The sequence below is a fragment of the Exophiala spinifera genome (genome assembly GCF_000836115.1).
Source record: "Exophiala spinifera strain CBS 89968 unplaced genomic scaffold supercont1.1, whole genome shotgun sequence".
Taxonomy (NCBI): domain Eukaryota; kingdom Fungi; phylum Ascomycota; class Eurotiomycetes; order Chaetothyriales; family Herpotrichiellaceae; genus Exophiala; species Exophiala spinifera.
The window spans coordinates 5,085,751-5,113,495 of NW_015622513.1; the positions used below are offsets into that span (position 1 = coordinate 5,085,751).

At 52.1% G+C, this 27,745-nt stretch overlaps 11 protein-coding genes across 11 annotated transcripts; 6 read left to right on the forward strand and 5 right to left on the reverse strand.

Annotated features, from left to right (window-relative positions):
• Positions 1–445: 445 nt before the first annotated feature.
• Positions 446–1,700, forward strand: PV08_01876 (uncharacterized protein; the record flags this gene model as incomplete). The annotated part of the gene is made up of 2 exons (XM_016376236.1): positions 446–593; positions 649–1,700. The coding sequence occupies 2 exons, from the start codon at positions 446–448 to the stop codon at positions 1,698–1,700; spliced, it is 1,200 nt and encodes a 399-aa protein (XP_016241512.1).
• Positions 1,701–2,830: 1,130 nt separating this feature from the next.
• On the reverse strand, positions 2,831–5,653 carry PV08_01877 (uncharacterized protein; the record flags this gene model as incomplete). The annotated part of the gene is made up of 3 exons (XM_016376237.1): positions 2,831–3,433; positions 3,485–5,496; positions 5,545–5,653. The coding sequence occupies 3 exons, from the start codon at positions 5,651–5,653 to the stop codon at positions 2,831–2,833; spliced, it is 2,724 nt and encodes a 907-aa protein (XP_016241513.1).
• A 1,254-nt stretch (positions 5,654–6,907) lies between these two features.
• PV08_01878 (uncharacterized protein) lies at positions 6,908–9,313 on the reverse strand (the record flags this gene model as incomplete). The annotated part of the gene is made up of 2 exons (XM_016376238.1): positions 6,908–8,845; positions 8,927–9,313. The coding sequence occupies 2 exons, from the start codon at positions 9,311–9,313 to the stop codon at positions 6,908–6,910; spliced, it is 2,325 nt and encodes a 774-aa protein (XP_016241514.1).
• A 970-nt stretch (positions 9,314–10,283) lies between these two features.
• PV08_01879 (uncharacterized protein) lies at positions 10,284–10,922 on the reverse strand (the record flags this gene model as incomplete). The annotated part of the gene is made up of 1 exon (XM_016376239.1): positions 10,284–10,922. The coding sequence occupies one exon, from the start codon at positions 10,920–10,922 to the stop codon at positions 10,284–10,286; it is 639 nt and encodes a 212-aa protein (XP_016241515.1).
• Positions 10,923–11,369: 447 nt separating this feature from the next.
• Positions 11,370–12,029, forward strand: PV08_01880 (uncharacterized protein; the record flags this gene model as incomplete). The annotated part of the gene is made up of 1 exon (XM_016376240.1): positions 11,370–12,029. The coding sequence occupies one exon, from the start codon at positions 11,370–11,372 to the stop codon at positions 12,027–12,029; it is 660 nt and encodes a 219-aa protein (XP_016241516.1).
• Positions 12,030–12,283: 254 nt separating this feature from the next.
• PV08_01881 (uncharacterized protein) lies at positions 12,284–13,942 on the reverse strand (the record flags this gene model as incomplete). Its single annotated transcript, XM_016376241.1, has 1 exon — positions 12,284–13,942. One exon carries the CDS (start codon positions 13,940–13,942, stop codon positions 12,284–12,286), a length of 1,659 nt encoding a protein of 552 aa, XP_016241517.1.
• A 1,159-nt stretch (positions 13,943–15,101) lies between these two features.
• On the forward strand, positions 15,102–15,992 carry PV08_01882 (uncharacterized protein; the record flags this gene model as incomplete). Its single annotated transcript, XM_016376242.1, has 1 exon — positions 15,102–15,992. The coding sequence occupies one exon, from the start codon at positions 15,102–15,104 to the stop codon at positions 15,990–15,992; it is 891 nt and encodes a 296-aa protein (XP_016241518.1).
• Positions 15,993–16,670: 678 nt separating this feature from the next.
• PV08_01883 (uncharacterized protein) lies at positions 16,671–18,774 on the reverse strand (the record flags this gene model as incomplete). Its single annotated transcript, XM_016376243.1, has 2 exons — positions 16,671–18,614; positions 18,661–18,774. The coding sequence occupies 2 exons, from the start codon at positions 18,772–18,774 to the stop codon at positions 16,671–16,673; spliced, it is 2,058 nt and encodes a 685-aa protein (XP_016241519.1).
• Positions 18,775–19,073: 299 nt separating this feature from the next.
• On the forward strand, positions 19,074–19,483 carry PV08_01884 (uncharacterized protein; the record flags this gene model as incomplete). The annotated part of the gene is made up of 2 exons (XM_016376244.1): positions 19,074–19,362; positions 19,413–19,483. 2 exons carry the CDS (start codon positions 19,074–19,076, stop codon positions 19,481–19,483), a joined length of 360 nt encoding a protein of 119 aa, XP_016241520.1.
• Positions 19,484–21,996: 2,513 nt separating this feature from the next.
• PV08_01885 (uncharacterized protein) lies at positions 21,997–22,978 on the forward strand (the record flags this gene model as incomplete). The annotated part of the gene is made up of 3 exons (XM_016376245.1): positions 21,997–22,229; positions 22,283–22,372; positions 22,432–22,978. The coding sequence occupies 3 exons, from the start codon at positions 21,997–21,999 to the stop codon at positions 22,976–22,978; spliced, it is 870 nt and encodes a 289-aa protein (XP_016241521.1).
• A 2,901-nt stretch (positions 22,979–25,879) lies between these two features.
• PV08_01886 (leukotriene A-4 hydrolase/aminopeptidase) lies at positions 25,880–27,745 on the forward strand (the record flags this gene model as incomplete). The annotated part of the gene is made up of 1 exon (XM_016376246.1): positions 25,880–27,745. The coding sequence occupies one exon, from the start codon at positions 25,880–25,882 to the stop codon at positions 27,743–27,745; it is 1,866 nt and encodes a 621-aa protein (XP_016241522.1).

Below are 27,745 nucleotides of genomic sequence, written 5' to 3' on the forward strand. Positions count from 1 at the left end.
ATGACTTGTGTTCTGAGCCGTATTGATGGTGACAAACTTGGCAGATGTAGACCATATGCTCGACGCCAACCTACCTTGTTTGCCTCAACGATGTCAGGATCACTTATGCCAGTGCTCATGATGGGCGGGCAGAACATTGTAGAGAGGCTGTCTCGAGGAGGAGATTGTACCTGTACCTGGAGTCTGCATTTTAGGCGGTCACGGCGCCAAGACACTAACTTAGTTAAGCTTCTATGTACCTAGTGAGCCTTGGTTATTTGTTTACGGCCTCATCCGCGCTTCATACTAGTTACAGGCACTTGGGAACCTCCAACTTTGGTCCTCGCCAGCTTCTACACACCGCGGCAACTGTTTTTCTCTCTTCACCCAGATAGACCACGGTCCCAAGTCACCTGCACAGCCATATAAGCATAATACTGCAGCTCACACAACGTGACACACGAAAATGGCACCCACTAATACGCGCAAGAGGAAGTCCGACGAGATGGAAGTGCCCGCCGGCGCCGTTACGCCTACTGGCAGCCCTTCTCACAAGAGGATGAGAATAACACTGTCTCAAAAGCAAGCGCTGATAGACAACCTACAATTAGAAAGTATGTGACGCGTTGACACGTCCAGACGAACACAACACCCTCTAACACCTCCCAGTCACCGAGCGAGCCCGCCAACTTCGAGCTGGGTATGCTCTGCAATGTGCCGACCTTCGATCTCGAATCGAACGACGCGTCAACCGTATCCCTTTAGCTCTCCGAAAGATGACAATGGGTGAACTCATGGCGCAACACGAAAACACCCAAAAGCCTCGCTCTCCAGTCAAACAGCCCGCGCCGTTGACCAAGGACCGACCCCTCCCACCTCTCCCACATCAACAGCACAAACCCACATCTCCCATGCGTCCTCAGCCGGTAGCAGCACGAGGCAAGAAGCGCAAGAGCTCATCTATTCGTATTGCTTCCGACAAGGAGAACGAGAACGACATTCTCCCCGTGCAAAAGAACACGAAGCGCCCCAAGACGACGACCACCAAACCTACAAACACCAAGGCAACATCGGTCCTTTCGCCCAGATCCCACAATTCTCGGACCCTCCCACGCTCTCCGATCAAGGAGTATCCAATAAACGCCTCTCCCGTCAAGAGTATGATCGCCCGGCCAACATCGCCCATCAAACCTGCCTCACCGCTCAAGACGGCTGCGACGGCCGTTTCCGCCAGTATGCACGGCATGTTCGAGCACGCGAAACGAGGCGCGACCGCTCGTCTGAACCGTGCGGCGTCCAAAGACAAGACCACGACCACGACCACAACAAGCACTCGAGGCGCCATGCTGCCACCACCGCGTCCTGTCCCGTCCGCGCCAAGCAGCCCACAAAGGACGGTAAGCCAAGCCAGCAACCACAGCACCAGCACTGACATGTCCACGGTGTCAAGTGGGACGACGGTTGTCAAGCCTAAACGCGGCACTCGAGCAGCCACGACGAAGAGCGCAGCGGCCAAGACGACTGGGTCAACCAGGACGGCATCGGCGCCCAAGAGCCCTCCTGCCACAGCGAAACGAGGCGTTGCTAAGGCAGCCAGTGCCGCAAAGACGGCTCTAAAACGTACTGGCACCACGAGTACGAGCAAGAAAGCCGCAGCTACCGCAGCCCCCGCTGCTGCCGAGCCTGCTACTGGACGGAGGGTTCTGAGGAAGAGGACTTGATCATGGCTTGAATTAGGAGTCATGTCTTGATGGATCGATGGACGGATGCATGGACGATACGGAGTATGTGTTTATGATTGTGGCAATCCGTGCGTAAGGATGTTTGGATATCGGGTGTCGACGCGTAGCTACCTATGTACAGATATTGCAGGACTCACGCCTTTGGCTCATATAGCTGATAGTTGTCCTCGTGGCGTCAGGATCGTGTCACGTACCTACCTGATGCAATTGAGACCACGTTGGCGGCAAAGTCCTTTGTGAATCGTTGAATTCAAGCATCCTCACGTTGCTCGTGGTGAATGGAACACCAGGTACCTTCCAGTAGGTACCTAGGTAGCTGTTGTGACGATTTGACTGGGTTCTCCTTCGGTTACGAATGGTTGCGAACGGTTTCCATCTCCGCCGGGGGGGTGCTGGGGGTTGTACCTGATGGGCACTCCATGCTGAATCTCTCAGATGTGGTGGATACTTCTCATGTCTGTAGGCCGCCTGTTGTATCGAGTCGAGGCGTGGCGCAACTTGGAGGCATATAGATACGTAGGCTTCTTTTTCATCTTTTTCTCCTTCTCTTTTCCGATTTTTTTTTCCATCCCCCTCAACCTCTCTTCCCCCCCGGGACCCCCTGTTCTGTTCTGTGTCGTAACGATTCGGAACCAAATTTCTCAGGATGCTTCGTAAAGAGGAGTGAGTATCAGGCCTTCTCTAGCGCCCCATGCCTTGCGTGGAATGTGAGTTTTCCTCCCCACAATGTCACTTTCATCACTCGCATTTTTTCATGTCTTCTTTAGCTATTCCTTACAATTTACAGTCTTTAGAGCAGCAAATCTTCAAAAGCCCTCATTGCTTTTACTCGCTGTACTTGAACAGCTCCGGGTTTTTTTGTTCTCCTGATGGAAGATAACTCTTTTCCTTCCATCCTATTCACTCTCGAAATTCCACATGACCAGCCCCAGAAAACATCTCGATAACCACCCGAACTCCTTATTTGCGATCCTGACACAAGATCCACGTCACCCACTCGACCAGCAAGCAGATCATCCTCGGATTTCCCTGTTGTTGTTGTTGTAAAAAGACCAAGTATCCCCTGGCTGTCAGTCTTCAGCATTGGGAGCAACCGAGGTCAATCAATCCTAATAATCCAGCTCGGCGCCCGCTCCTGCTTGAGCTGCTGCTTGAGCACCAGTGCCACTTCCGCTTCCATTTGGAGCAGCATCGAGATCTTCGTAGCTTTTTATGCTTCTTCCTTGAACAGCTTCCCTAGGTCCCATAGCGTTCATACCGCCACCTGCACCATCGCCCCATTTCCCACCGCCGCCGCCTCCACCCTGAGCAATGAATGCAGGGTTCAGACTGGGTGGTAGTTGGCCTCGGAGCAGACCGCCCATGTTGTTGTATCCTCGTTGACCGTTGCGTGCATTGCGATCGTAGGGTCCGGATCTGTTGCCATACCTGCCACCACCGCGACGAATCGGACCGCCGGTGTGGTTTCCACCGTTCATACCGTCGGCACCGAAGCCAGATGCAAACGGTGCCTGCATACCTGGCATGTTGATCATCGCATTCTGGCCAAAGGCCATCATGTTCATGCCCATATTCTGTAGGCTGAAACCTCGAGGCGTGCCAGAGTTGAGATGATGGTTATTGGGTAGCGGAAAGTGCCCGTTGGAGTTGGCATCCGACCGAGATGGTGCAATGTGGGATGGATCGAGGACGTATTGGTTGACAAGCTCGAGCTGCGAAAGTCAGTAAGTTTGGGGCTAGTTATAGGTCATGAAGAAACTTACATCCTTCTTGAGACCCAAGTACCATTCCTCGTGCCTCTTTTCCACGTGCTTCTTCCAGAAATGTTCTGCTTTGAACAGCTTAGTGCAATCGGGCACCTTGCATCGATACTTGGCTTCATCTTCTTGCTTGACCCACTTGGCGAGTTCTTCCTCCAACGCTTCCTCGACGGGTTTACCTCCAATCTTTTTCAGATCCACGTATTCGGGTTCGAGAATTTGAAGTATCTTTTCCTCAAAGGTTTTGACCCAGTTGAAAGCTCGAAGCAGCTGCTGGTCATTCTTGTTGAATTTTGAAGAACGCTTTTCTTGAACAGGACTCATTGGCTCGTCGTCCATTCCGTTCTCCTTCTTCTTTCCGGGGAAAGGTTCTCCCAACGCGCTCGCACGGGCAGCAGCTTTGGCTGCTGTACTCAAGCCAGCTCTGGGTCGTCGAAGGTGACCACCAGGGCACTTGCGAACGAGCTCATGAACGGAATCGGCCTCGAAAACACAGAAGAGACAAAAGTTGTGTACACGTCGAAGATACTCCACCATGAGGTCGAGCTTCTTCTTAATCACCAGTAACTCCTCGTCGTCTTGATCCTCTTCGCTCTCTTCGCCTTCTTCCCCTTCTTCGTCGAATTTTATTTCGTCATCGTTGTCTTCGAAATTTGGTTTCTTCGGCTTCGGAGGTGGAAGCAGCAGGCCTTGATTTCTCATCTGCTCAACTCGGGCATCGATTTTGGCGACGCCGCTGGCAGAGTCTTCCCGGCCTAGCTCGACATCTAGCTTCGTGATCATTCTTCGAGCAAGTTCGTAATCTCGTTCAACGCGCTCCGGAGCTGAGAAGAGGTCCCAAAGAGCCTTCTTCCGGGGTGCGCTAGGAGCATTGTGGACGCCGACGTGACAGGTGAAATCGCCCCGTACAGGATCCGAGATGACTTTGCCGTTGACAAGCTCGAGCGCTTTTTGAGCGGTTGACTGCTTCTCGACCTGTGGTTTCTCCTCGCCTTCCTCGCCTTCCTCGTCCCGGCCATCACCCCGCTCGACATCCTGCATGGCATCGCCATCTTCTTCTGGGGCTGGGTTGAGCATAATCCAGCCAATTCGATGGAACTTCTTGGCAGGGTTAGGGTCACTCAACGACAGTCCTCGAAATCCACCATCTTCTTCACCAAGGTGCTCTTTGCAGAATTCTTCAATACGTTCTCTGCCGACATTTGGGGCGAGGGTTTTGATGAGAAGGGCAGGCTGATTGACCGAGTCGTCTTTCAGATCACCACCTTTGGCTGGAACTAGATCCAAGACGCCGAGGACTTCACCACCACCAACGGTTTCGCCCTCTTCTTTCTCAACCATGCCTCCAGCACCATCACTGTCATTCTTGTAGATGCCTTCCAGAGTGAAGTCGTCGAAAGTGCCAGAGTCCACGTCTTTCTCCCATTGATCAAAGACACCTTGGCGGGACTCCATCAGGCGTTTCCGAATAGGATCTCTGACCTCTGGGACGTAACGTTCCTTAAACCACTCCTCGCCTTTGTGAGCCAAGACGAACTGTCTAGCCATTGTCACCTGGAAATCTTGCTTGTACTGGTCATATGCTTCCTGAATCTTGGCTCGCTCCTTTTCACGGTCTTCCTTTGCTTCCCGATCGCCCTTGATGCGATCAGAAGGTCGTCTCCCGCCATGCCTCGCTCTTTCTTTTTCTTCCTTGATCTGCTGTTCGCACCTCCACCAGTCGGCAAAGAAGCTAAATCCAGCTTGCGTACTGAGCGTCAAAGGATTGGCTAGCGGATTCACTTTGATGGCGGACTTTGCCACGTCCTGGCCGGGTACATAGCGGTCGATGTTGGCCGCCGTCGGGGAAGGTGCTCTCCGGCGATCATCTCTTTCTCTGGCCGTAGTACGATTTGGATCATAGTGATCCTCTCGGGCTGGTCGTTCGCGTTCCCGATCGCGGTCAGGCTGATAGCGGTCGATACCTACTGGGGATCTCGATCGAGGCCTGGGGACCGGACGACGTCTGTCTTCAACTGCGTTCATTTAGTTACGGGGCCGGCGAGCCGTGGTGATTATCTTACCAGGAGACCGTCGTCTATATGTATCTCTTCTGTCGTAGTCCTCATCTCGGGATCGATATCGAGGTGACCTCTCGGCAGGAGGGGAACCGTAAGCCTCGTAAGGATTCATTTCGGCCCCTTGCTTTCCAACGCAACCAATATTGACTTGATCAGAGGCCGGAGTGACCTTTGGATATGATATTGTGCCTATGACATCTAGGCAGAGGGTGACTGGAGGATATTACGGAGGAGGTCAGGTAATGTTGCCTGAATCGATTCGGTGGAGGAAGCTAGGAGGAGACTTGAAAGATGTTAGACTTGGGTTGAAGAAATGCAATGACAGCATCGTGGTAAGAATATGGTTCGAGTTCAAAGAAGAAGGAGGAAGTTTCGCAGGCATTGATGCCTCTATATAAGTAAAAGCAGAAACAATCAAGTGAAGAATATGAATGTGACCCTGAGCAGGCACATGGGGGGTTTCTGGTGAGACAAAAAGTGAGGCCGTCGTTGTTCTCTCAACAACGGAATAAGATTGGCTTGACAAGATAGAAGGAGGAATCGAGGTTGTCAACCTACAAGATGAGACTGGATAAAGAGTCGGATAGATAGCTGGTGTAGCAACGCGCGATGCCAGCTTGTTGGTGATGGAGAAGAAAACGAAGGAGTGACAGCCGCGGCGCGCAAACGTTCGGAGAAGACCAAGCGACCGGAACGAGTGAGCTACACGACCCTTGCACTGTGAGGCTGCGAGACTGCGGGACGGCGGCGACAACAGGAGGATCAGCGGACCAAAGAGGAGAGGTCGTTGTCATTACCACGTGACAGCACGTGAACAATCTTGGCATTGTTTTGCGCAGGCAGTATGTACGACTACTAGACCTAGGGACTGTATCCTACATGAACGCGTGAGTAGGAGGCTACCGCTGCGAAAATAATCAGAGAGATGACCGGGCACAGCAGGGCGCTGAAGCTTATTAGTTGGAGGACAAGCAGTCTGAGATATTTCAAGCAGCCTAGTGAGCCTTCAGTAAAGTATCAGTTATGGTCATAAAAGTACTGTATCCAACTGTCATGTTACACTACATTCTGTGACGTTCAAATTTCATCCAAGGGAAAACAATCCAGAGCCTTACACATTACGACTGGCAAGCATTAGAGGGAGGACAATGCGGACATTTTAACAGGAGACGGTCAAGCGATAAGTGGCCCTGATGCGAGAGGCACAGAAATACAATGTGCAAGGTAATGGAATGCAAGATAGGGCGTTGTCGAAAAACGTTCCCTCAGAAGGTAGCTAGGTATGAGAACTGAACGTCTCGGCTCGCCTCGAGGTACCACTTCTAGTAACACTTCAATCGCCTGCCTGCGGTCTGGAGACTCAATCCTACAGGTACGGCCTCTTTCTTTTCAAAGGGGCAATCTTTCCCTCTGAATCCTCCATGTCCATGCTCACGAGTGCTACTTGTCCGATAGATTCGTTCGCCCTTACATCACTGAATCTGACCGGCATATTCATCACCTTGCGCGCAAACTCATGGCCGTCCAATGCTGACCCACCTTTCGGCAGTGGTGTGAACGGGTTGTCTTTGACTACCATGCTCACCCTACCGAGAACATCAGGTGCAAAGGTGCAGTAGTCGATGACCAGAGCAAGAAGTCCGGCCAAAAATGCCAGGATGGCGCAAGCCATGTATATACCGAGCCAAACCCAATCGATCACATAATGCTGTCCAGCAATGCTCACTGCGGCTGTCGTGTTCCGCATCATGACGTTGGGTGGAAATTCGGCACCGAATCCCAAGCCGATCTCTGTCTGCGTCATGGCTTGGAGATTACAGAACGCATGCCAGAAGGTGTTGAAGAGGAGAGAAAATCGTTGCGTAAATGTTTTGAGATCGAGCCTGGAGATGTCGACGTGAGATACACCGCCGTCGTTGTCATGATCCGAGGTGTTGTATCCCAGCCAGTCGGTGGCCACCAGTATTGAATTAGTGCTTGTGGTCACCGAATCGGTATTCACGTCGTTGATGAAGCGTTCGGTGGGAGACGAAGACCCTGCCGGGACGATGCCTGTCGCTTGGGGCCATTGGCCGAACATACGCTGAGCGATACGGTAGTTTGCGTCGAGTGCAGTGTAAGGATCTAACTGTGGGCGAGCTGGGTCGCGTCGCAGTCTGTCCACATAACAGGCACCTGCGGCTGTACGACCAGAGGACGTCCGATCGATGTTCCAGAGCGGGGCTGTGAAGTTGCAATTTACTTCAGCGAGAACGTAAGAAGTGTAAACAGAGCAGTTGGCCAAAGTGGTACCACCTGGAGCTTGAGAGCCGAAGAGAATTGTGCGAGGTTGAAGAGTAGCATGAGGAACTCTGGCGTCTCCTTCAGAGGAACCCAGGCCAGCAAGAGGTGTTGTAGTGTCCACAAAAAAGGTGCTGGGGTTTTGCGAAGACCCAGTGTTCCATATGGAAGAGTTGCTGTCAGTGTCATATATCTCCCGGTCAGGGATGGAAGACGTGAAATTCTCATTGACATTGATTAGGTTCAGACTTTCACAATCAAAAACATAGTAAGATGCCGACATGGTAAAGTTCTGAACCCCAACGCCAAACTGGCCACCCACGACGGGAAGACCGGTCAGGGATGTCCATGTGCCTGCGGTCACCAAGGATTGATTGTTCTTCATATGTTTGCGGGCCAGGGCCACTGAGCACCAGCCATATTCGTCACAGCCACGGTTCTCCTCCAAGTATTCCAGTGAGGGGATCTTGACATTGGTCCACGGATCTTGGGGTGCGGCAATGGATGATGGTGTCAGCAACGATGTGCTGTATAGCGAGTTGACCGCGAACGTGTAATACTGCAAGTCATTATTGATCGATTGGAGACCGTCGGGAATGGCGTCCGTATTCATATAGTAAAGCGGAGCCGTGTTGGTATCAGTTCCGTTGGCGCTGATAATCCTGGCTCCTGCTTGCGAGCCTAGAGGACCAAGCGCCCAAATGATAAGGAGAAGGACACCCATCCAGTTGATGACTCTCAAGCCCCACATCGAAGACAAAGTACCACTGAGTGATCGACTTCCCATCAATTGCTCGAGAAAGCCGAGATGAGTTCCCTGTTGAGCGCGCCACAAAGCAAATATCTTGACCAGGCGAGCGACCTCGATGCCGAAAGCCATGAGGAAAAAAGTCGGAATGTAGACCTGAACCTTGAGCATGGCAGGCCCATATAGGTCACCAGACCAATTGTGACCATTAAAGGTAAAATAATACGAGCCAGTAGGCCGACCGTCAAGAAGAGCCGCGAGAATCCCGTACACGATCTATGGACTGAAGTCAGCGTCAAGGAGTAACAGGACAGGCTATGGTGAAGACCTAGGGGTATTACACGGGAGGATACTCACAAAGACAAGGGGCATAAGCGTCAAACTGATATCGAGGATGAAATAAAGTAGATTTGGTAACATTGAAAGCTTCTTTGGCTGTTTGGGGAAGTCCTGGACGGTCTGCGAAAATCGGTGGGGCTTCTCGTTACCTGGTCCGGGAGAGCATCCATCATCACTTGCAGAGATGTGCGTGACCTCAGGCGTCTTGCCCTCGAACGACCCTGATAGTGGTCGAAACATCGATTCGAATTTGTTGCCAAGGAGAGGTGAAGTTCGGGGCTGATGGTTGGTTAATGCTGGGCTTTGTGAGCCTCCTTCTGACATCGGTCGCGACCTGGGCCCGGCCAAAGCATTCTTCGCTGGGTTGATATTGGGTGTGTTGTCAGGCGCAGGAGAAGGCTCCATTTCGAGTTACAGTCGTACAACGAAATAATTCCTGCTATTGGAATGAGTATGCAAGGCCTATGGAAGGCGGCACATGAGGGAAAGATGAAGAGGTGGCTGCTTGAGCATAGGTCGTGGGGAGGCACCCCCATGATATAACCAAGTTGTCTATTTCTACCATCCACCAACCGTCATATAAGATCCATGCCCATCTGCATGTGAAGGGTCGGGCCATTGAGCATAGCGCTGATCTTCGCGGTGGCGAATGCACCTTGAACTCACCTCGGCCCCAATTGAAAGCTGCTGGCAGATGAGCACCAGTGTCAGGAAGCACAAAAGTCTTGTTCATTATGCCATAGGGTTCAGCTGACAGCTGTAAGTGTACATGAGGTAGGATGAGATGGCTGGCTCGCCAGGCTGATAGAGGCAAAGCGGGGGACCATTTCCCAAATAGGAAGGCGTTTGACTCCAGAGACGGTGGTCGAGAACGCACCCAGACTCGCGAAGATGCACGTAGATTGACGTCCGCCAATAAGACCAGTATTTTATATGATTCCAGAAGGACGTGGCGCCGATGCATGATCAATCATTCTGAACTTGTCCAAGTTGCTAGGATGAACGAATTCAAGCAACGCTATAACAACACCAGCTGGAGTCTTCGCGGCGCCACCCGCCCGTACACTCCTTTACGATGCAAGTAACTCGCGTCCCTTTCAGAAGTACCATAAGCAGGGGACTTTTTGAGGCCAATAAGGAAACGAGTGCCAAGGTCGATATGCTGACAACGGAAAGATGGTTGAGCACTTGCGTGGTCAGCAGCCTCGAAGCTAGCTTCTCATCGTCCCTGACAACATTTCTTGCAGTGCTCTTGAGAACGCGGCATCTTTGCGTTACGAATCCCCTGGTGATGACATTATAGCGTATTTCGGCAGAGACTGATGCAAGAACAACAGCTGTGCGTATCCGATTATAGTCCAGGAACTGCAAATCTTCAAGATTCCTCCTTGTCCATAGCTGTCTCCTCTTTCTGCTCCGGGCTGGGTATCGTCCAGCCATTGAGGTGACCCGTGCCAGCAGTCAGGTAGGTTGCAAAACCGAGCCATGCGAGGTAAGGGGCCATCAGGTAGGCTGCCGTCTTATCGACTTTACTCCAAACATATGTGAGGTAACCTACGGTGCCCGTCAAAGTGACAACATCGAGCATGCCCTCGATTGGTCTACCCAGGCCAAAGAACAAAGGCATATAGATGAGATTTAAGCCCAGCTGTAGCGTATACAGTGTGGCTCCTCTTCTTGTGTCTTCCACCACTCGTGGGCTCAGGCTCGACATGCCAGTCGTCCAGGCTTTGTGAGCTGCGTAGCCCATCATCAGATATAGCATCGACCATGCTGGGGCAAAGACGTAAGGAGGTGGTCTGAAAGGAGGCTGTTTCAAAGCCTTGTACTGTTCCTCTGTAGTCCTGAACTTCCCCCTCGCTTGAGCCGACGGATCTGAGAATGTTTTGGGGCGCATCCGACCTGGCTGAGAGATCAGGCCAGATCCTAAACCGAGGCCGAGAGGAAGGAGGATTGATATGGGGGCATTAGAGAAGACAGATGAAGGAAGTGTGAGGCCTGGGATGTAGGACATGTTGGACAGATCGCAGTGCGCTGCAATGAGCGATTCGCGTACGTAGAGTGATACTATTGTATGCCTAGTTTGGTGGTGAGCATTCGGTTGAAACTTGGATGATTTTGGGGTAAAGGTGGTTAAGGTCGATGTCGGCGGGTTATCATGAGTTATAGTCAAAACAATACGAAGGAGGTACTTCCAAGAGAGCGACAGGACAGCGTTGAGATCGGCACGGAAGTCGGGCAGCGTGTTGAGATCTCAGATGGTGGAGTGATCGCCTGCATCGGTCTATCCTGCTGTTCCTCGTACACCGTATTCGTATTCGTATTCGCTGTGCGCTTCTCGGAATTCGTACGGTCCCCAATCCTGAGATTTGACCAGCTTTCCAATCTTGCTGATGAGGTCTTCACACTTCCCTGCGCATAGTCGTGGGATATTTGTCTCTTAAAGTTCACATAAAACGAGATGTCAGACCTTGAGCCCAGGGCTGACAATACCACCCCGCCTTCCGGATCTTCGAAAGCCGACTTTCTTATCAAGACACTGGGACTGACATACTTGCCAAAAGAATCTGGCTACATCGGCATTCTCGGTCGGTCATGCCATACGGTCACTCTGACACCTACAACGCCGGACACAGCCCTGGCCAAAAGTGACGCCGTTGTGCACTCCTCCAAACACCTGGCGGCCCAATCGCACAACTATTACATGCTCACTGCTGAATTCCGCGTCAATTTTCTGCATTTCCTCGATCCAGACGATACCCATATCCTCATCGAGGGAGGGCCGGTGGAGTACTATACCTTTATACCTCCACGACATCCTTCGCTTTCCCGACAACATGATGTGCAATTACCAAGTGCCGAAAAGACCATCCTCGGTCGAGATTACCTTGCTGGTCAAACGCCCATCATCTCGATCCCGGGCGGGTGCTGGAAAGCATTGAGACTCTGTGAAGGTGTCGATTATGCTCTCATGGCAAACGTACTTGCTCCAGAGTTTACCGAAGACCGTGTGAAGATTGGGGCTGGTCAAGAGTTCTTGGACATGTTCAGGGGCACGGCAGAATGGGCGACCGACGAGTTCCTACGATCTCTTATTGCTAACGAAACCTGGTCTGGGTGATCGGAAAGGAAGCGATCGGGCCCGGCTAACAACAAACTCGGTCCACATTCACAACTTCTAGTCGTGTTGTCGTGGGTTAGAGCGAATCACCACTGGGGACGGAGGGATGTGTCCCCGCCGTAATAAGCATTGGTACGATGACAGCATTTCGCCGACGGCGCGATAGTAGTTGATGGCCGAAAAGATCCCTCTTGCTTGCTAATTACATTATGGTCTATTGTCAACAACCGCCCTTCACAGGCGATAACACATTATTACGCCGCCGCCGGTTCATCCGCGCGCTCCTTGTCCGTCTCCAGTGGGATGGAGATGGACGACGAACTAGACGAGTCATTCTGGACAGGGACGACCTCACCCTCCGCTGCTCTATTAACGGCAAACCGACTCTTTCTCCGAATTAGGTACCCGTACTTGTAGAAGACGTACGGCATCGGAGCAAGCAAGGCACTTAAGGCCGCCAGGATAGTCAAAGTCCAATGCACACCCATGTTCTTGTAAAATGGAATTCCGACGACCGTCATCCCTCCTGCAATGATATATCGAGCTAACGTAGCGAATGTCAGCGCACTTGCGGCGTACATCTCGTAACTGTCGATGATGTACATATAGGAGCTGATGAAGATCATGATTGTTCCATAGCCGAAAAGGACTGAAGCGATAATTGGTGACCAGATTGAGACGCTGGGATATGCTGTCCAACCCATCCACAATAGCGAGACCGGTATCGCCGGAGCACCACCCAGCATGGCAAACCAGAGCCGGATCTCGGGATCGAATTGGCCTTTGCCTTGTGCTTCGGCTTCCTTCTGAGCATGTGCAGTTATCTTGTACATCCAAGGCAGCCAAGCTGCGCCAAACAATACGCCGATGGCTATCCCCAGGAATATTGTATTTGAAATTCCCTGAGACACGCCGTACGTCTCGCGGAAGATGAAGTCATATCCGTCAAAGAAGGTGAAGAGAATGATGTACAAGACTGACATATACAAAGTGATCAAAAAGATCACTGGCTCGGTGAAAGCCATGATGAATGGCCTCGGTAGGGCGACCCTGAGCCGCGTCGCAATTGGGATGCGCTCAATCTCATGTGCAGCGTAGTATCGTTGGTCACCGGTAATCCGGCGGAGGTGTTTTGCCTTCCAACTCAGCAAAAGCGGAGGAAAAGTCTCTGGCTGGAAGCAAAAGGCCAGAAAGAGTACGACTGCAGCCGTGAACAGCGCGACCCACTCAGCCCACCTCCAGGTATGCAGATAAGGAGACTCGGGTATCCAGGCACCCATCACAGGACCAAGCGGGGGACCGAGAAATCCTCCAATGGCAAATATCGGAAACATGTACGTCTTCTCGAGGGGTGTGAACATATCCGACACTGATCCTCCTGCGCAGACCAGGGGAGAAGCACCGCTGAAGCCCGCGAGGAACCGGAACACGACTTGAGCGCCGATGTTAGGAGCCAGTGCGGAGGCCATCAGCCAGATGCACATTGACGCGAGGGAGACGATGTATGTGCCGCTCCTGCCTAAGACTTCAGAGAAGGGACCACAGATGAGTGCTCCGGCGCCGAAACCAATTAGAAAGACTCCGACTGCTAGCGTTTCCGTCACTTCGCTGACACCAAGGTCTTTCGCGGCCTGAGGCAGAACGGCTGCGTCGATCGGTGCGGCAGCTCCGACCATGAAGGCGATTGCAGAGATGATCAACGTTGCGTAGACGCGTCGAAATAGAGACCAGTTTCGAGGATTTAGAGGGTCGTCTGGCCCGTCCCATTCGACGATTAGTACTGACCTTCCGTTGACAACTTTGGTCTTCTGGCGAGACAAACATGGTAGTTGGCGTGCAGACTCGACATCGTGGGCCTCGAGTTGTTTCTCGAGGGTGCGTCCTATCCGGCGATACTGCAGGTAGGTTTCCATCGTGAGGCTTGCGGGACGTTTATACACGTGAAGAAAGGGCCAAATCTGTGAGCTGACGGCGTGAGGCGGGGGGGGGCTGTTTCTGGAACCTTTATACTCATGGTGTTGATCTATGTAATGTTGAGGAAAATCTGGCAAGCATATATCAGGTTCGCTTGAGATCGACAAAACTCGTGCGACATTACGAAAGCATCCGGCAAGATTCCTGGAAAGGGTAACTCCATATCCGCCAGGGAGCGTCTCCACTGGTAGCACAGCAGAACGAGAATGGTGGAGCTACTCGTAGCCCAGAAGCTTAGATGGGCAATGGATAGCCTTCCGGACATTGCCACTGCAGACATCGTCAACGGTGCTCGTACGCTGGAAGGAGGACTTGACGAAGAGTGGATTGTTACATTCAGTGCGTACCTGGAGCCTCGTACAATGCCTCGTAGGAGCCAGTTGTCCGATGACATCGCATGCAGTACGAGGTACATAGATATCAACTTATCAATACTTGTCGTAGTGGACCGGGCACGTTCCGACAAAGCCTATTCAGCCTAAACCCAACAAGGGCATTTCGGAGCGAGGAGCCGGGACTCCGGCCAAGAAACACCGAAACCCACAGCGAGCACAAGGCTCGCTGGTGTTTAATAATTGCAGCTTATCAAGACGGCGTATCCACGTATAATTGTACAATACTCGAAACTAGTCATGCTACAGTAGTCTCTAGCTGGCCAAACGATATTCCGTCGTTTGATAGGACCGATCGCCAGCTAGGATCCTGGTAGCCTCGTCGACAAGACCAGTGGAACCCGGGCTTCGGTGAGTAGTCCTTACGCTTCAGCTCTAGAGAAGAGAAGACGTCTACTCGTGGCGTGCGTTTGTACAACACAAACTCAAAAGAGGGCAGTGTGCTCGATACTTCCATCCGTCGGGCCTTTCACAGAACGCCTACGGAGACAGATTGGTCCCTTTATTTCCCCCCTCCAAATCGTAGGGGTGGAAACGGAGACTGTTTCCCTCCTCGAAGAAGAAGACCTTGGGCTGTACGAGCACACGTCAACAACGCAGAGAAGGCCGCATACGAGCGACAGTTCCCGATCTTACAGCTGAGCAAAGTGATTGGGAGTGATTTTGTATCTGTGACCCTGTCCAAACAGAAAAGGAGAAAAGAGAAATGACGCCACCCACACTCACCAGATCACTGTCCTCTCAGGACCGTCAGGGTTTGCTGCTATCAATCGAGCCTCTGACACCATCTTCGTTCTCACCTTTTGGGACGGCCATCTCGGCCCCGTTCTCGAACACTCTCAACAATGTGCCCGCGAAGATTCCTGAACCGCTCTACTCGGCCCATCAGCCCGCGGCGGTCTTTGCAAACCAAAACTCGGCCTTGAAAACCTCGCCCATCTCCCAGTTCGTCGACAATTACCCTGTTAAGCAGCAGCAGCAGCAGCAGCAGCATTATTCATCATCCGCAGACGGTGATGGCGGAGGCGCCACAACACGTTCCAAGCCTCAAATGAGCATGTTTTCATGTTTCCCCCGAAACCTGAGCGGCGTGGGCATCGACACGTCCCGCCGCAACCTCGCTTTCAAAGTCTCCATTCTTGAACGACACCCGTACACCACGCAAACATTCAGCCCGCTAGGTCTCTCGGCGGCCGACGAGGAGTCGACCGTCTTTCTCGTCATCGTCGCACCGTCTCTCTCTTCGCCTGCCGCCGCGAAGAGCAGCAGCAGCAGCAGCAACCCGGCAGGGGAGGGTCAAGACGACCAGATCCAGATCCAGAATCCACCGGACTTGTCGCGCCTCAGGGCATTTGTCGCAAAGGGTGACCAGGCAGTCACGTACGCGCCGGGGACGTGGCACGCGCCCATGGCCGTGATTGGACGCCGCCGCGTCGACTTTGTCGTGACACAGTTCGTCAACGGCGTTGCCGACGACGATTGTCAGGAGCTACTCTTGGGAGATAATGCCGTCAGTGTCGACTTGAGCACGCTGAACTGTGACCTGGATCTGGACCGGGTTCATCAGCCTCCGTATGACAGAAAAGCCAAGTTATAGAATCTACCTATCCCTATCCCTATACCTGTTCTTTGTACCTGTACGGGTACCCAGGCCTGTACGGAGAGATAGGGGGTCTTTCTCGAACCGAATCACAGCCGTCATCGCCGCCGTCGCCGCCGTCGTCGTATACCCTGCTGCCCTCGAGTCGACTGTCCATCATGTAAAATATACCTTGCTTTGTCTCTTTGAAGTTCGCAGGAGATACTGCAGTTCAGTCATCGGCTTCTTCACCCGACGATCCGGATTGCATTGAAGCCCGACCTTGTCCGTGTTGCATTTTGCACCCAGGCCTCAACACCGCAGTCTACACCACCACATCATAACTACTTCATACACTGCACAAAGACATCGTCATGTAGAAGTGGCGTTTTAGTCTTGAGAACGAAAGGTGCTGATTGAAGCCGGGGCATATGGTTGGGGGGACAAAAACCATCTAATGGAAAATGCAAAAAATTTAACGGTGTCTTAAGGTGGGAGCTTCACCATCGACTTTCCCGATATCATCGGGATGTGGAACGCTACAGAACAACTATTTATATTCAATGGGTATCACAAAGCTGGAACCAATGCAATGGACCCCCAATCAAACTTTGCAAGATAGGACGGACCTTGGTTTCACATCTCTCAAGTCCCCAATTCCCAATACCAAGCAAACAGATACCGGGACATCAAGTTCTAGGCCTTCCCGCCTTCAAGTTTGGTGACCAACCTCTTCATGGCTGTCCATTCTTCCATTTTCGTCTCATTGTTGCCACATTGTAAGCCCTTTCCAACGTCAAAGACAGTCACGATACCGTCGAGACCACCAACTGCAATATGGCTGCCTCTCTTCTCTTCCCATGCCACCTTGTTCAATCCCTTGAATGGCACCACTCCATTCTTCCCTCTGGTCGGAGTTCCTCTAGCAATCGGCACTTCGAGGTCATACGTCAGGTCAAACACCTCCAGATCGCCAGCACCAGTGACGCACGCAAACACCGAAGGCTTATGAGGCGCCCATTTTGCATCGTAGACCAGATCCTCTCGAGCCAGGTTGAGCACGGGCTTGACAATCGTGGGCCCAGCACCAGTAGCAGACGCTACCGCAGCCGCGTTCGAACTGGCCAGTGGTTTAATGCGCCACAACTTCACCGACCAGTCTGAACTAGAGCTCAGGAGCAAATCGCCGAGGTCAACAGGGCCTCGGGCAGGATGAAACTGTGAGCTCATCACCGGGGCTGTATGGCCACGGTAAAACAGACGGGTGTCAATACCAGCTTGAGCGCCAGCACGGTCATATCTGTGGCAAGGATAGATGGTACCTTCTTCTGTCCCGACCACAAAGAACGTTGGGTCGGATGTGGGAAAGCTCATACTCGTAGGAGCAAGATCGTCTGTCTTGGCGGGTGCTGGCGTATTAAGAACAAGATACTCTTGTGCCTGGGTCAGCATATCGACAGACCATGAGCAGACAACCCCGTCCATAGAGGCTGTCAAAATATTGTGCGCGTTGGGTGTGCCAACGACGCTGATGCTATAGACTGGGTGGGTGTGACCGAGGTGTGATCCGGATTGAGGAGTCTTTTGTACCGGTAGGCCCGTTCGACCAGATGACCTTGTGTCCCACAGGCATATTTGCCCAGAATAGCAACCCCCAATCACAAGATTCGGATGAAATGGCGAAAAGCGAGCAGATAACACGTCGGAGGACGCGGTGAATGTGTACTCTGGTCGTGAAGGGGCGTGGGAATTCCATAGCAGAACCAGGCCGGCCGGTTCATGAGGGGCTGATGGATTTTTGGTGTATGAGGACAATAGTAGTTCGTTAAAATGTGGTGAGAATTGGATATCAGAGACTATTCGTCGACGGGTATAGCGATCTGAAAAGAGTTGGAAGGACTCGCGCACCGAATGGGACTTTTTGCTGGTTCGTGAATATGGAGTACTATCCTCGTCATCCTCATCCAATGTCGAAGTGCGAGTATAATCAGCCAGTAGGTCGTACTCGTCATCCATGTCAAGGGCTCGCTCAATGACTTTGGACGATCTCTCGACAAATGAGACGAACTCCGAAGATGCCACGACAGCATTGAACTCGTTGTCATTAAGCGTCCGTAATGGGAACCGGGGTTGGGTATTTGGTGGTTGAGGAAGAGTAGATTCTCGATTGAAGGTTGCCCGTAACTCGTCTTCTATTTCCTTCCGCAGATTCTGTCGAATTTGTTCCTCTGCTTCGAAGTCTCTCCTGCTACGACGTCTCTCCCCTCGTACCTGAATTTCATCGTCCTCGGAGGTGTCCTGCGGCTTGGGGTTCTCATCCAGCCATGGTTCAGTCTGGACGCCTTTTGTGTACGTGATATACTCCTTTTTCGGGGGCGCAGGCTCATGGGCGGCTGCAGTCTCCTCTCGTACATTGTCTGTCTCGTCGGTGTCTTCAGTCTGGGTGGACATGGACACCATCAGCCTCTTGGGTGACGGCTCTACTTCATCTTGCGGAGTGATCTGACCCGTGCCTTGCAGCGAACTCGGCCGGCTCCTTCGTGGGGACGCTGGTGAATCTCTTTTGCCATCGATTAGTCTAGAGACAAACTCATCGATCTCCGCTCTTCTCTCGTCTGCTGTCTTGCCTGGTGACTGAGCCTATCGCAGGTTAGTATACGTGATGGGCCAGGTTAAGTAGCCTCACTTCTCCAATGCTCTGCCGGGAGGAGGCATATTGCTCCTCCCGCAAGGCTTTCTGTCGTCTGAGTTCAGCAAGACGGGCCTTCTTCGCAAGGAGCTCGTCTTTCCGCGATGACATGGTGATTCGGTCGTGTCAGTCACGCAGTGTTGGCTGCCACGAACTTGGATGGTTTGGAGATCGTGGCTCGTGTCTACGGGAGACGGCGCGCACTCACGTGATCTTGATTTTGGCGAGAATGTGGAGGAGCTTCGGAACGAAAATCGAACGCTTTCCCAGTGCACCATCAACAACCGCATTTCTTACCACCCGCGCACCGGATTATAGAACTACAGGGTCTCGACTGAAGGAAGTCAACTTTCTTCGGATTCCTCCACTCGAAACGAAATCACACCACCGGTGTCTGCCCATTGTTCATAATGTCCACATCACAAGGAGTTAACGTACGATCCAGCTTTCCCAGCTCGCCGACACCGCGGGTACAAGTTTCTCTGAAGCTGCGGGCTGACAGACTACAGGTGCTTCGGTGGTCGGCTTTGGTCGCAGGCATATTCTATGGCTTCTCACACCAAAGAACAATCAGCGCAAAAACAGCTGCAGCTCATGCGCAGGCGGAATACCAACACAAGGTTGATTTAATACAAAAGGCCAAAGCGGAATGGGCCAAGAAGAATTTGCCTCCCCAAGCGAAGACGGCAAGCGGTGATAGTACGTGTTTGAGCGGAGCGAAACCGACATTAAACTGACTTTGAGGGCAGTCATCACAGATCCCAACGACAAGAACTTTGACCTCGAAGCATATCTCACGAAACTATCGGCTGAAAGCTGAAGGATGGGTACCGGCGATACGTTTTGTACCAGGAAGATGGAGGAAGTGAAGCCGGCTGGGTGGGCTCAATTAGACATGGTGTTGATGCGCAGTTGATACCCGGCATTTCAGTCGCAAGCAACGGCACCAGTACGGTTAACGCGGGAAAAAAGCACCTGACATCCAGCAAGATATTTGTACATACATTGCGCAGCAGAAAGGCGGTCTGTAAAATCATGGTTCATTCGCATACTGCTCCAGACTTTTATGTGTTTTCCTGACTTACGGACCATGTGGGCAGCGTTCTTTGGCAGGGCATTCGGTTTCTCGAATGATTGATGTCGTCTCGCCCACGCTTTGGCTTGTCGAAGCTAGGAAGGATCACGAGGGAAGACGTGATGTAAGGTTGAGCCTGATCAGCAAGTGATCTTTGAGCTTGGTGCGCTGTCTGTGTGTTCGACAACGTGACCTTCAGTCCGCAATCTCTTCTTTTGCCTCTGGGATATAGAGACTCTATTGCCATTTCAGCCTGGGGATAAAGCGTGCACCTTGAGTGCATCGTAGGGATACACTTCCATGGTGTATACTTGGGTACGTGTGCTCGACCGAACAAGAGCACGTGATGGTTTCACGTGATCGGATCTTAGTCACGCACTCCTCGATTAGGGAGGCGCCTACGGAGTACTAGTAGGCCACTAGCGCACTCTCCGTCGTCTGGACCGGCGGAAGCGCCATCCCCATCTGCCCGGAAGTCAATCATCCCACTTGGCTGTGCCTTGCTTCAACCGCGCTTGCGGTCATCAGGGCTTCAATGCATCATATACAGTTCGAAATTGGAGGTTCGTTAAACTGGGGCTGCAGGCAGGAATAATTCGACAGGACACGGAGAAAACAACATCTTGGCCTACCTCTCATCGCCTGGATACCCGAGTCTGGGGTAGCATACAACTGTGCGGGAGGGGTGCCGGATCATGCGGTAGAGTGTATTGTAGATGACGGGGTCATGGAATCTCGCCAGAACCAGGGGGGCTGTGACTATCACCTTCCATCCAGGAGGCTGGCGCTCGGCAAGCTCGCTCTCAACCTATTCCTCTTGCTCTCAATATTGATCGATGGGTGCAGTGTCGTCGACTATAATTCGCGACTTGGCTGGTTTCATAGCTCAGCCTCTAGAAAACTTCCCCTCTCGGGTCTCATTGACCTGCCAATAGGTGGATGTTAAGCGGGCAATGATCGTCTAGTGCCGTGTGTGACTAGGTACGTTTGACTCGACCAGGGGGAAGCGAAAGCGAACGATAAGTCGCTCACGTAGAGAGTCCACGATCCAGTTGGGCCATCCCACATTGTTTAGACTCTTCCCCCTCCTCACGACCTGTCAGCGAAAAAAATAGCTTCGATCGACAGCTACTTGCAGTTGGCCAAAAGCGATGGTCCATCTCCCGAGATTCGAGTCATGGCAGTAGCATACGAGTACAGGATTCCCAACCCCGCAAGAATGGCACTTCCGAGACACACCGGAGCCGCTCGAGGTCAAACCGCAGCCTGGCCTTCACACCATCTACGCCTGTACGCAGAGTTGAACAAGAGTTTGGTCAAACTTGTGGCCGTCACAATAGAGGGCTTAGTAAGCTATAGAATCCTCGACAGTCGGATCTCGCCAACGTGCGGTACTGCAGAGATCCCATGAAGACGACCACGTTCTTTTGGACAGACCACGACAACGAACACGGTGAAGCAAAGACAGCTGGCCACACTCCTACTAGCGACATGATGCAGGCTATCACATCATCTGCCCGCACTATTCCTCCCCCAGTATTTCCCCACAGGACGAACCGCTAGACCAAAAGATTTAGTCGATGCATACCCAGTCAGCCTAGTGTTGCTCTGGTGTCCCTTCGCGTGCCTAGTCTTCCGACACTGGCTCGGATGCTTGAACCCCGTGCCAGGTGTACAGGTGATTGGACGCAGCCTTGGCTTCATCGAGCTTCATCGTCTCGAGCTTGGGCGTCGCCATAAAAGGGGAGCGATGTGTCGATGAGAACGGATTTAGTGCTGCACACACGACTGGCCACTGACGACCGGAAACCCTGTCGCCCGTGTCCATTCGAAGCGTCGATTCAATTTCGCCTTTGGACTTCGTGGCCACAGAGACGTGGCTCGTGGGCCAATGGCCAATATGCCCGTCCTTTCGGCTGAGCGGGTTAGGGGACACTCCCCTCCACCGAGAGGAGAAACATCAGTTGATCGACCCATGGTCTGTGACGCCGTGCTTGAACACTAGTTGAGTGAACTGAGTGCTCGTTGACCTGGTTGTATATTATTTATGCCCTCCCAGGACCACCAGCTTGCTCGTACTTGTGCGCGTGTCTCGTTCTTGTCCATCACTGCCGGTCCCTGATTGTCCATACATCAGCCTCACCTCGCAGTCTTGTCACTCTTACTCTCCAGTCGCGACCTTTATCGAACAGCTCCCTTCGACCTCTCAACCACAGGTCTTTCTACCTGTTCAGAATTCTCCATCATCCACCGCCGCGATGGCCACCAACAACCATATGCCAGACGTCGAGAAAGACCACGCAGGCAGCGGCTCCGTCAACGGCGGATACGACCTTCACCATGACCATCACGACACTGACACAGCTCTAAGACGACTTCGAACGGCTGGGAGCATCTCCATCACACCAGAACTCTTCGAGAAGATCTACCTGTCCCCAAAGAATCGGGTATCGAATAACATTCGTTCCACCTTTGGCAACCCTACTCCATTGTCAGTCTACATCTACCTCAACGTTAGGTTCTGATTCTAACCCGTGTTTACAGGGCTCTCTGCGGCTTCCTGCTCTCTTTGACCCCACTGTCCAACATCCTCCTCGGCTGGCGAGGTGCTGGTGGTCTTGGTGCCGCCGAAGTGTAAGTTTCCCCCTCAGAAACTTCCAACCACTGTCTTGCGTCAAGCTCACGTTTCACAGTGGCGTCTACTACTTTTTCGGCGGCCTTCTGATGATACTGGGAGGCTTCCTCGAGTTCATTCTGGGCAACACATTTCCATTCGTCGTGTTCGGTTCGTTCGGCGCTTTCTGGCTCGCCTTTGGCGCGACCCTGACACCCTACTTCAACGCCTCGATCGCCTACGACCCTACCAACCCGGCTCAATCAAGCTCGGACCCTGTCTTTGCGTCCACCTTTGCCTACTTCCACGTCTACATGGGCGTCTTGTGCTTTGTCTATCTGGTCTGCGCGCTCCGCACAAACATCGTCTTCGTGTTGATCTTCGCAACGCTCGTTCCGGCCTTTGCTTGTCTTGCGGCCTTATTCTTCTCGATTGGCGAAGGCGACCCGAAGATCAAGCTACAACACGCAGCGGGTGGTCTCACGTTCGTGACCTGTCTGCTGGGTTGGTACCTGTTCTTTGTCCAACTGCTGGCTTCGGTGGACTTCCCGCTCAACCTTCCTGTCGGCGACTTGAGTCAGTTCATCAAGGGTGCCAGTGAGCGATCTGGAACCAAGGAAGACTAAATGTGTCACCCACCCATACTCGGGGAGGTACACAGGGAGCCTGAAAGGTGGGAGACACTGCGCTCTTAATGCGGTGTAAGGGGGGAGTTTAGTGTCGGTGAGCTGAGAGAAGAAACCACAAATACCTCTTCGACGGGGAAAGAAAAGTCACAAAAAACTCGAGAACGAACTTCTCGGATTGGGATGAATGAAAGCGGGGGTGACTAAACATCATCCTGCATGCGAATAGTGTGCTATCAAAACAGTTTCAGATGGGAGAGGCTTTAATTCAATACCAACACCTAGGTAGAACAGTACTTTTCCCCCTTGGGGTTTCCTGAATTTTCAGTAGACCTTTTGGAAAGTAGTTGAAAAACTTGCTTGCCGTTGGGACCGCGATGGTTGGCCTAGCTCTCAGGCTTTGTTGACACTTGTACAAGTATCTATGCCCAGCAAGCTGCCAGATTACCCACTTAGTTTGCGGTCGTTCAAGGACCTTCAAAGTGCAGCAGCTTGCCCAAACAGAGCCGACCTTGTACTAATGCATATACCATTCAGTAACACTCTGGTCAAATGCAATGTCAGTGACTTTTCCCAACGTGTGTGTGTCCCCTTGTTCTTTGTTTGGGAGAGAGGACTTCCTCGCTCCGATGAGTGGTTTGATTTAGCTGGCAAGTCTCGATTCACTGCTTCTTGCTTCTTGCTTCTTGCTGCCTGCGTCAATCTGTAGTGAAACCGGTGAATGCAACCACGTGCCAGGAACATATAAAACGGTGCTCTACTCTACTGTCGTTACCAGCATCGTTGGCTTTCGATCTACCCGAAGGACATGACTTGTCTGACTCGATCGCTGTGTCCTACGATCGATCCTCGAATGCTCGTTGGAGACAGGCACGGACACACGCACACACACAAGGCTGTGTCACGTACACGCACCTCACCTATGCGGTGTTCTGTAACTACGGGCTATACATATGGATGGTACTATACGATTGGACACGGATCCGAAGCGCAAAATGAGCAGGGACTGTCCATCCATATCGATCTACAGCAGGTGGCACTGGTACTCATGTTGTACTGGTTGGGAGTTAAGATTGTGACGATGAGTCCGAGGATGATCGGAAGAAGCAGGACCCAACGCCTGCATTTGGTTTGCGCGCACGCACACGCTGAGGCGAGAATCTGCGATGCGATGTGCCGAGACTGAGCACCGAGGTTCGTAAAGTCGACTGTCGAGAATCCAGTGGTTTGATCGACGGTATCGTGTGAAACGAAGATGATCTTCCGCATGAGTACGAGGACATGCCTGCGTAGAGGTTACTCACTCGAGTGCTCTGAAAACTCTGTAAGCGCCACGTCGCTGAGAGAGCGGTGAGAGCGTCAGAAACTGCTAGACTACCGTTGTGAGTGCAGTGACGGGTTACTGGGGCGGTAGTGGTGTTGAGGCCGTTTCAGTGGATATGATCACTGGGTGCACAGACTCGGTACTGTATGCACTGGTTCATGCAAGAAGGTCAGGGCGTTCACACCCTCATTGATCTTCAGCAGGACGACGCAACGAGAAGAAAAGTCAATGTTATTGTTCTCCACAAAAGACTGGTGACACCCCCTGCTCGGGTACCTGGGGTTACTAAGTATGGAGTACCATCACACAACAACATTCCAAGGAGTGGATTCCGAGCTAGTAAGGGTCGAGGCATGCCGTGTCGATACAACTTGCCTTGTCACAAGGGTATCATTGCACTTTGGTGTGGGTTGACATTGTTAATTTCCTTTCGACCGAAGGACAAAATCCTCCTGAAACCAAACCAGGCAGGGATCTGAATATGCATGCAGCATCCGTTCTCAACTACGGATACGGATCCCAGGAATCTACAATACTGCGGATACCTCCTGTTCGGAGTTCCTTTAGGGGGTCAGGGATCCGAGATGCTCCAATTGGGGCATCCGCTAGGCTCACGAAAAGAGGTTATGCAGAGAGGCGGTGGAAAATGGTGAGAGTCAAAGGGTCCTTTTGTTGAGGCGCCCTGCTTTACACCACGGGGGAACTTCTCGATCGATGTCTAGTTGGGCGGTGGAAAACCCGTTCGAAGCAAACAAAATCTCACCTGATGCTTCGCTTCCCATGTGGCTTTCGAGGCAATCCCTGGGAGCGGAATGGGGTTCCGCATCAAATATTCAGCCTCGTGAGAAGGGGCAACTGCGTATCTCTTGTTCGACATAAGGCGGCCTCCGAGGGATCTCATGTCTTTATCATTGTGAGAAAACCTCACTGATCATCAGGTAGGATCTTGATCAGTGACATTGACGTGCAACTCCTCGAGGCACTTCTGAATCAGATTCTTCATCAAGTAATGCATGGGCTATTAGCTGTAACGGTACTCCAGGTAATCATCTGGAGTCATCAAACAGTGAGGCAAACATCAGGACAAACAGCGAGGCAAACAGCGAGGCCAGCGAGGCAAAAAGCGAGGTAACCCTCAATGGATGTATGACGAGGCAAGGAAACGTCGAGTGCGGAAGCGCACGGTAGGTAAAAAGTCCAGGACAGTACGGGACAGTCGCGGATTATCATTATTCCGAGTGTGTTGCCAAGCATGACGGGATTGTATGTCCGTAGCTGTTGAGATATCAAAACTAACTCCCTATGTGTTCTTGAACAGCATTGGACTTGCCAGGAATTCGACTGGAGACGCTGAACGGTCATCTGTCTGTATCTTTGCCAGTGTCCCACCAACGGTGAGCGTCCTTCGGCTTCGTACACAAAGGTGAACTCGATCGATGCCTAATTAGAGCTGCATGTCCAAACATCAAATCGGGCGATTTCTGTCCAGCACAGTGAGATTCGTAACAACGTACCAGAGACCTATCCTTACGCCCAAACAAGAAACACGGGTGTCGTTCATACTACTTACTCGAAACATGGCAACTGCAACAATCAACCGTCCGCGTGACCCAAACACCTTATCAAACTACAATAACTGGCGAACCCTTCACACTTCTACAACACTTGAAATTCTGTTTGATCAGCAGAAGCTCCAGGGAATTGTATCTCACGACCTGCAAGCCATTACGGATGGTGAAAGCGATGAAATCATCCTCGATTCCAGCCACGTACTTGTCCGCAGTATTCTCGCCGAGGGTAAACCGGCAAAATGGGAGACAGCAAAAAGACTAGAGCCGTATGGCAGTGCGTTGAAGATCAAGCTCGACCGAAAGCCAAAGCTAAACGAGAGGATTGATATCCAGATTGAACTGGAGACCACGGAATCTTGCACGGCTTTGCAATGGCTCACCCCCGCTCAAACTTCCAATAGGAAGCATCCGTACATGTTTTCCCAGTGTCAAGCCATCCACGCTCGATCTATATTTCCATGTCAAGACACACCCGATGTCAAAGCGACTTTTGACTTTAGCATAAAATCACCTCTTCCCGTCATTGCTTCTGGACTTGGCGCCAAAGAGAACCCGACTTCTCCCTCTGCTGACGGATCTTCCCAGCTGTACAAGTTCCATCAGCGTGTGCCCATACCAGCATACCTTTTTGCCATCGCCAGCGGGGACATTGCAACTGCTTCAATAGGTCCTCGGAGCACCGTCGCTACAGGCCCAGACGAGTTGAAAGACTGTACATGGGAGCTCGAAGAGTCCACCGAGAAATTCCTCCAGGCGGGAGAATCTCTCGTCTACCCCTATGCCTGGGGCGAATATAACGTCTTGGTCTTGCCACCGTCTTTCCCGTACGGGGGCATGGAGAACCCAGTCTATACGTTTGCGACGCCGACGATCATTTCCGGCGACCGTGAAAACGTCGATGTGATTGCGCACGAGCTCTCTCACTCGTGGTCAGGCAACCTGGTGTCCAACGCTTCGTGGGAACATTTTTGGCTCAACGAAGGATGGACGACGTATCTCGAGCGACGCATTCAAAGCATCGTCCATGGTGGTGATCAGTGGAGAGACTTTTCTGCAATCATCGGTTGGCAGGCATTAGCAGACTCGATCAAGAACTTTGGCGAGGAACACGAGTTCACCAAACTGGTGATTGACCTGAAGGGCAAGGACCCGGACGATGCGTTCTCCAGCATACCCTATGAAAAGGGCTTCAACTTTCTGTACTACATTGAAAAACTCATCGGCAAAGAAGAGTTCGACAAGTTCATCCCACACTACTTTGAGACGTGGCGCGGCAAGAGCTTGGATAGTTACGACTTCAAGACCACGCTGCTGGACTTTTTCAAGTCGGATGAAAAGGTTTCGGCCGAGCTCGCCAAGATAGACTGGGACACATGGTTCTACAAGCCTGGGTTCCCACCGAAGCCGAACTTTGACACCACTCTCGTCGACGTCGCGTACCGTCTCGCAGACAAGTGGGAGGAGTTCACAAAAGAGCCCAACCCAGACTTTGGCCCGAACAAGCTCGACATCGACGGCTGGACGGCAAACCAGGTGGTCGTGTTCCTCGAGCGGGTCATGGCGTTCAAGACGGCGTTGCCCGTTCCCCACGCTCATCAACTGGGGTCCGTCTACAACTTGAAGGACACTCGCAACGTCGAGGTTTCGGCGCGGTACTATCAGATCGCAATGGCCAGCGGAGATCAGTCCATCAAGGACTTTGTGGTCAAGTTGCTAGGACAAGTTGGACGGATGAAGTTTGTCCGCCCGTTGTACAGGGGATTGATGAAGTTGGACTATGAGACGGCGGTGGAGACGTTTGAGAAGAACAAGGACTTTTACCATCCCATTTGTAGGGGGATGGTCGCGAAAGACTTGTTGGGGAGTAAGTAG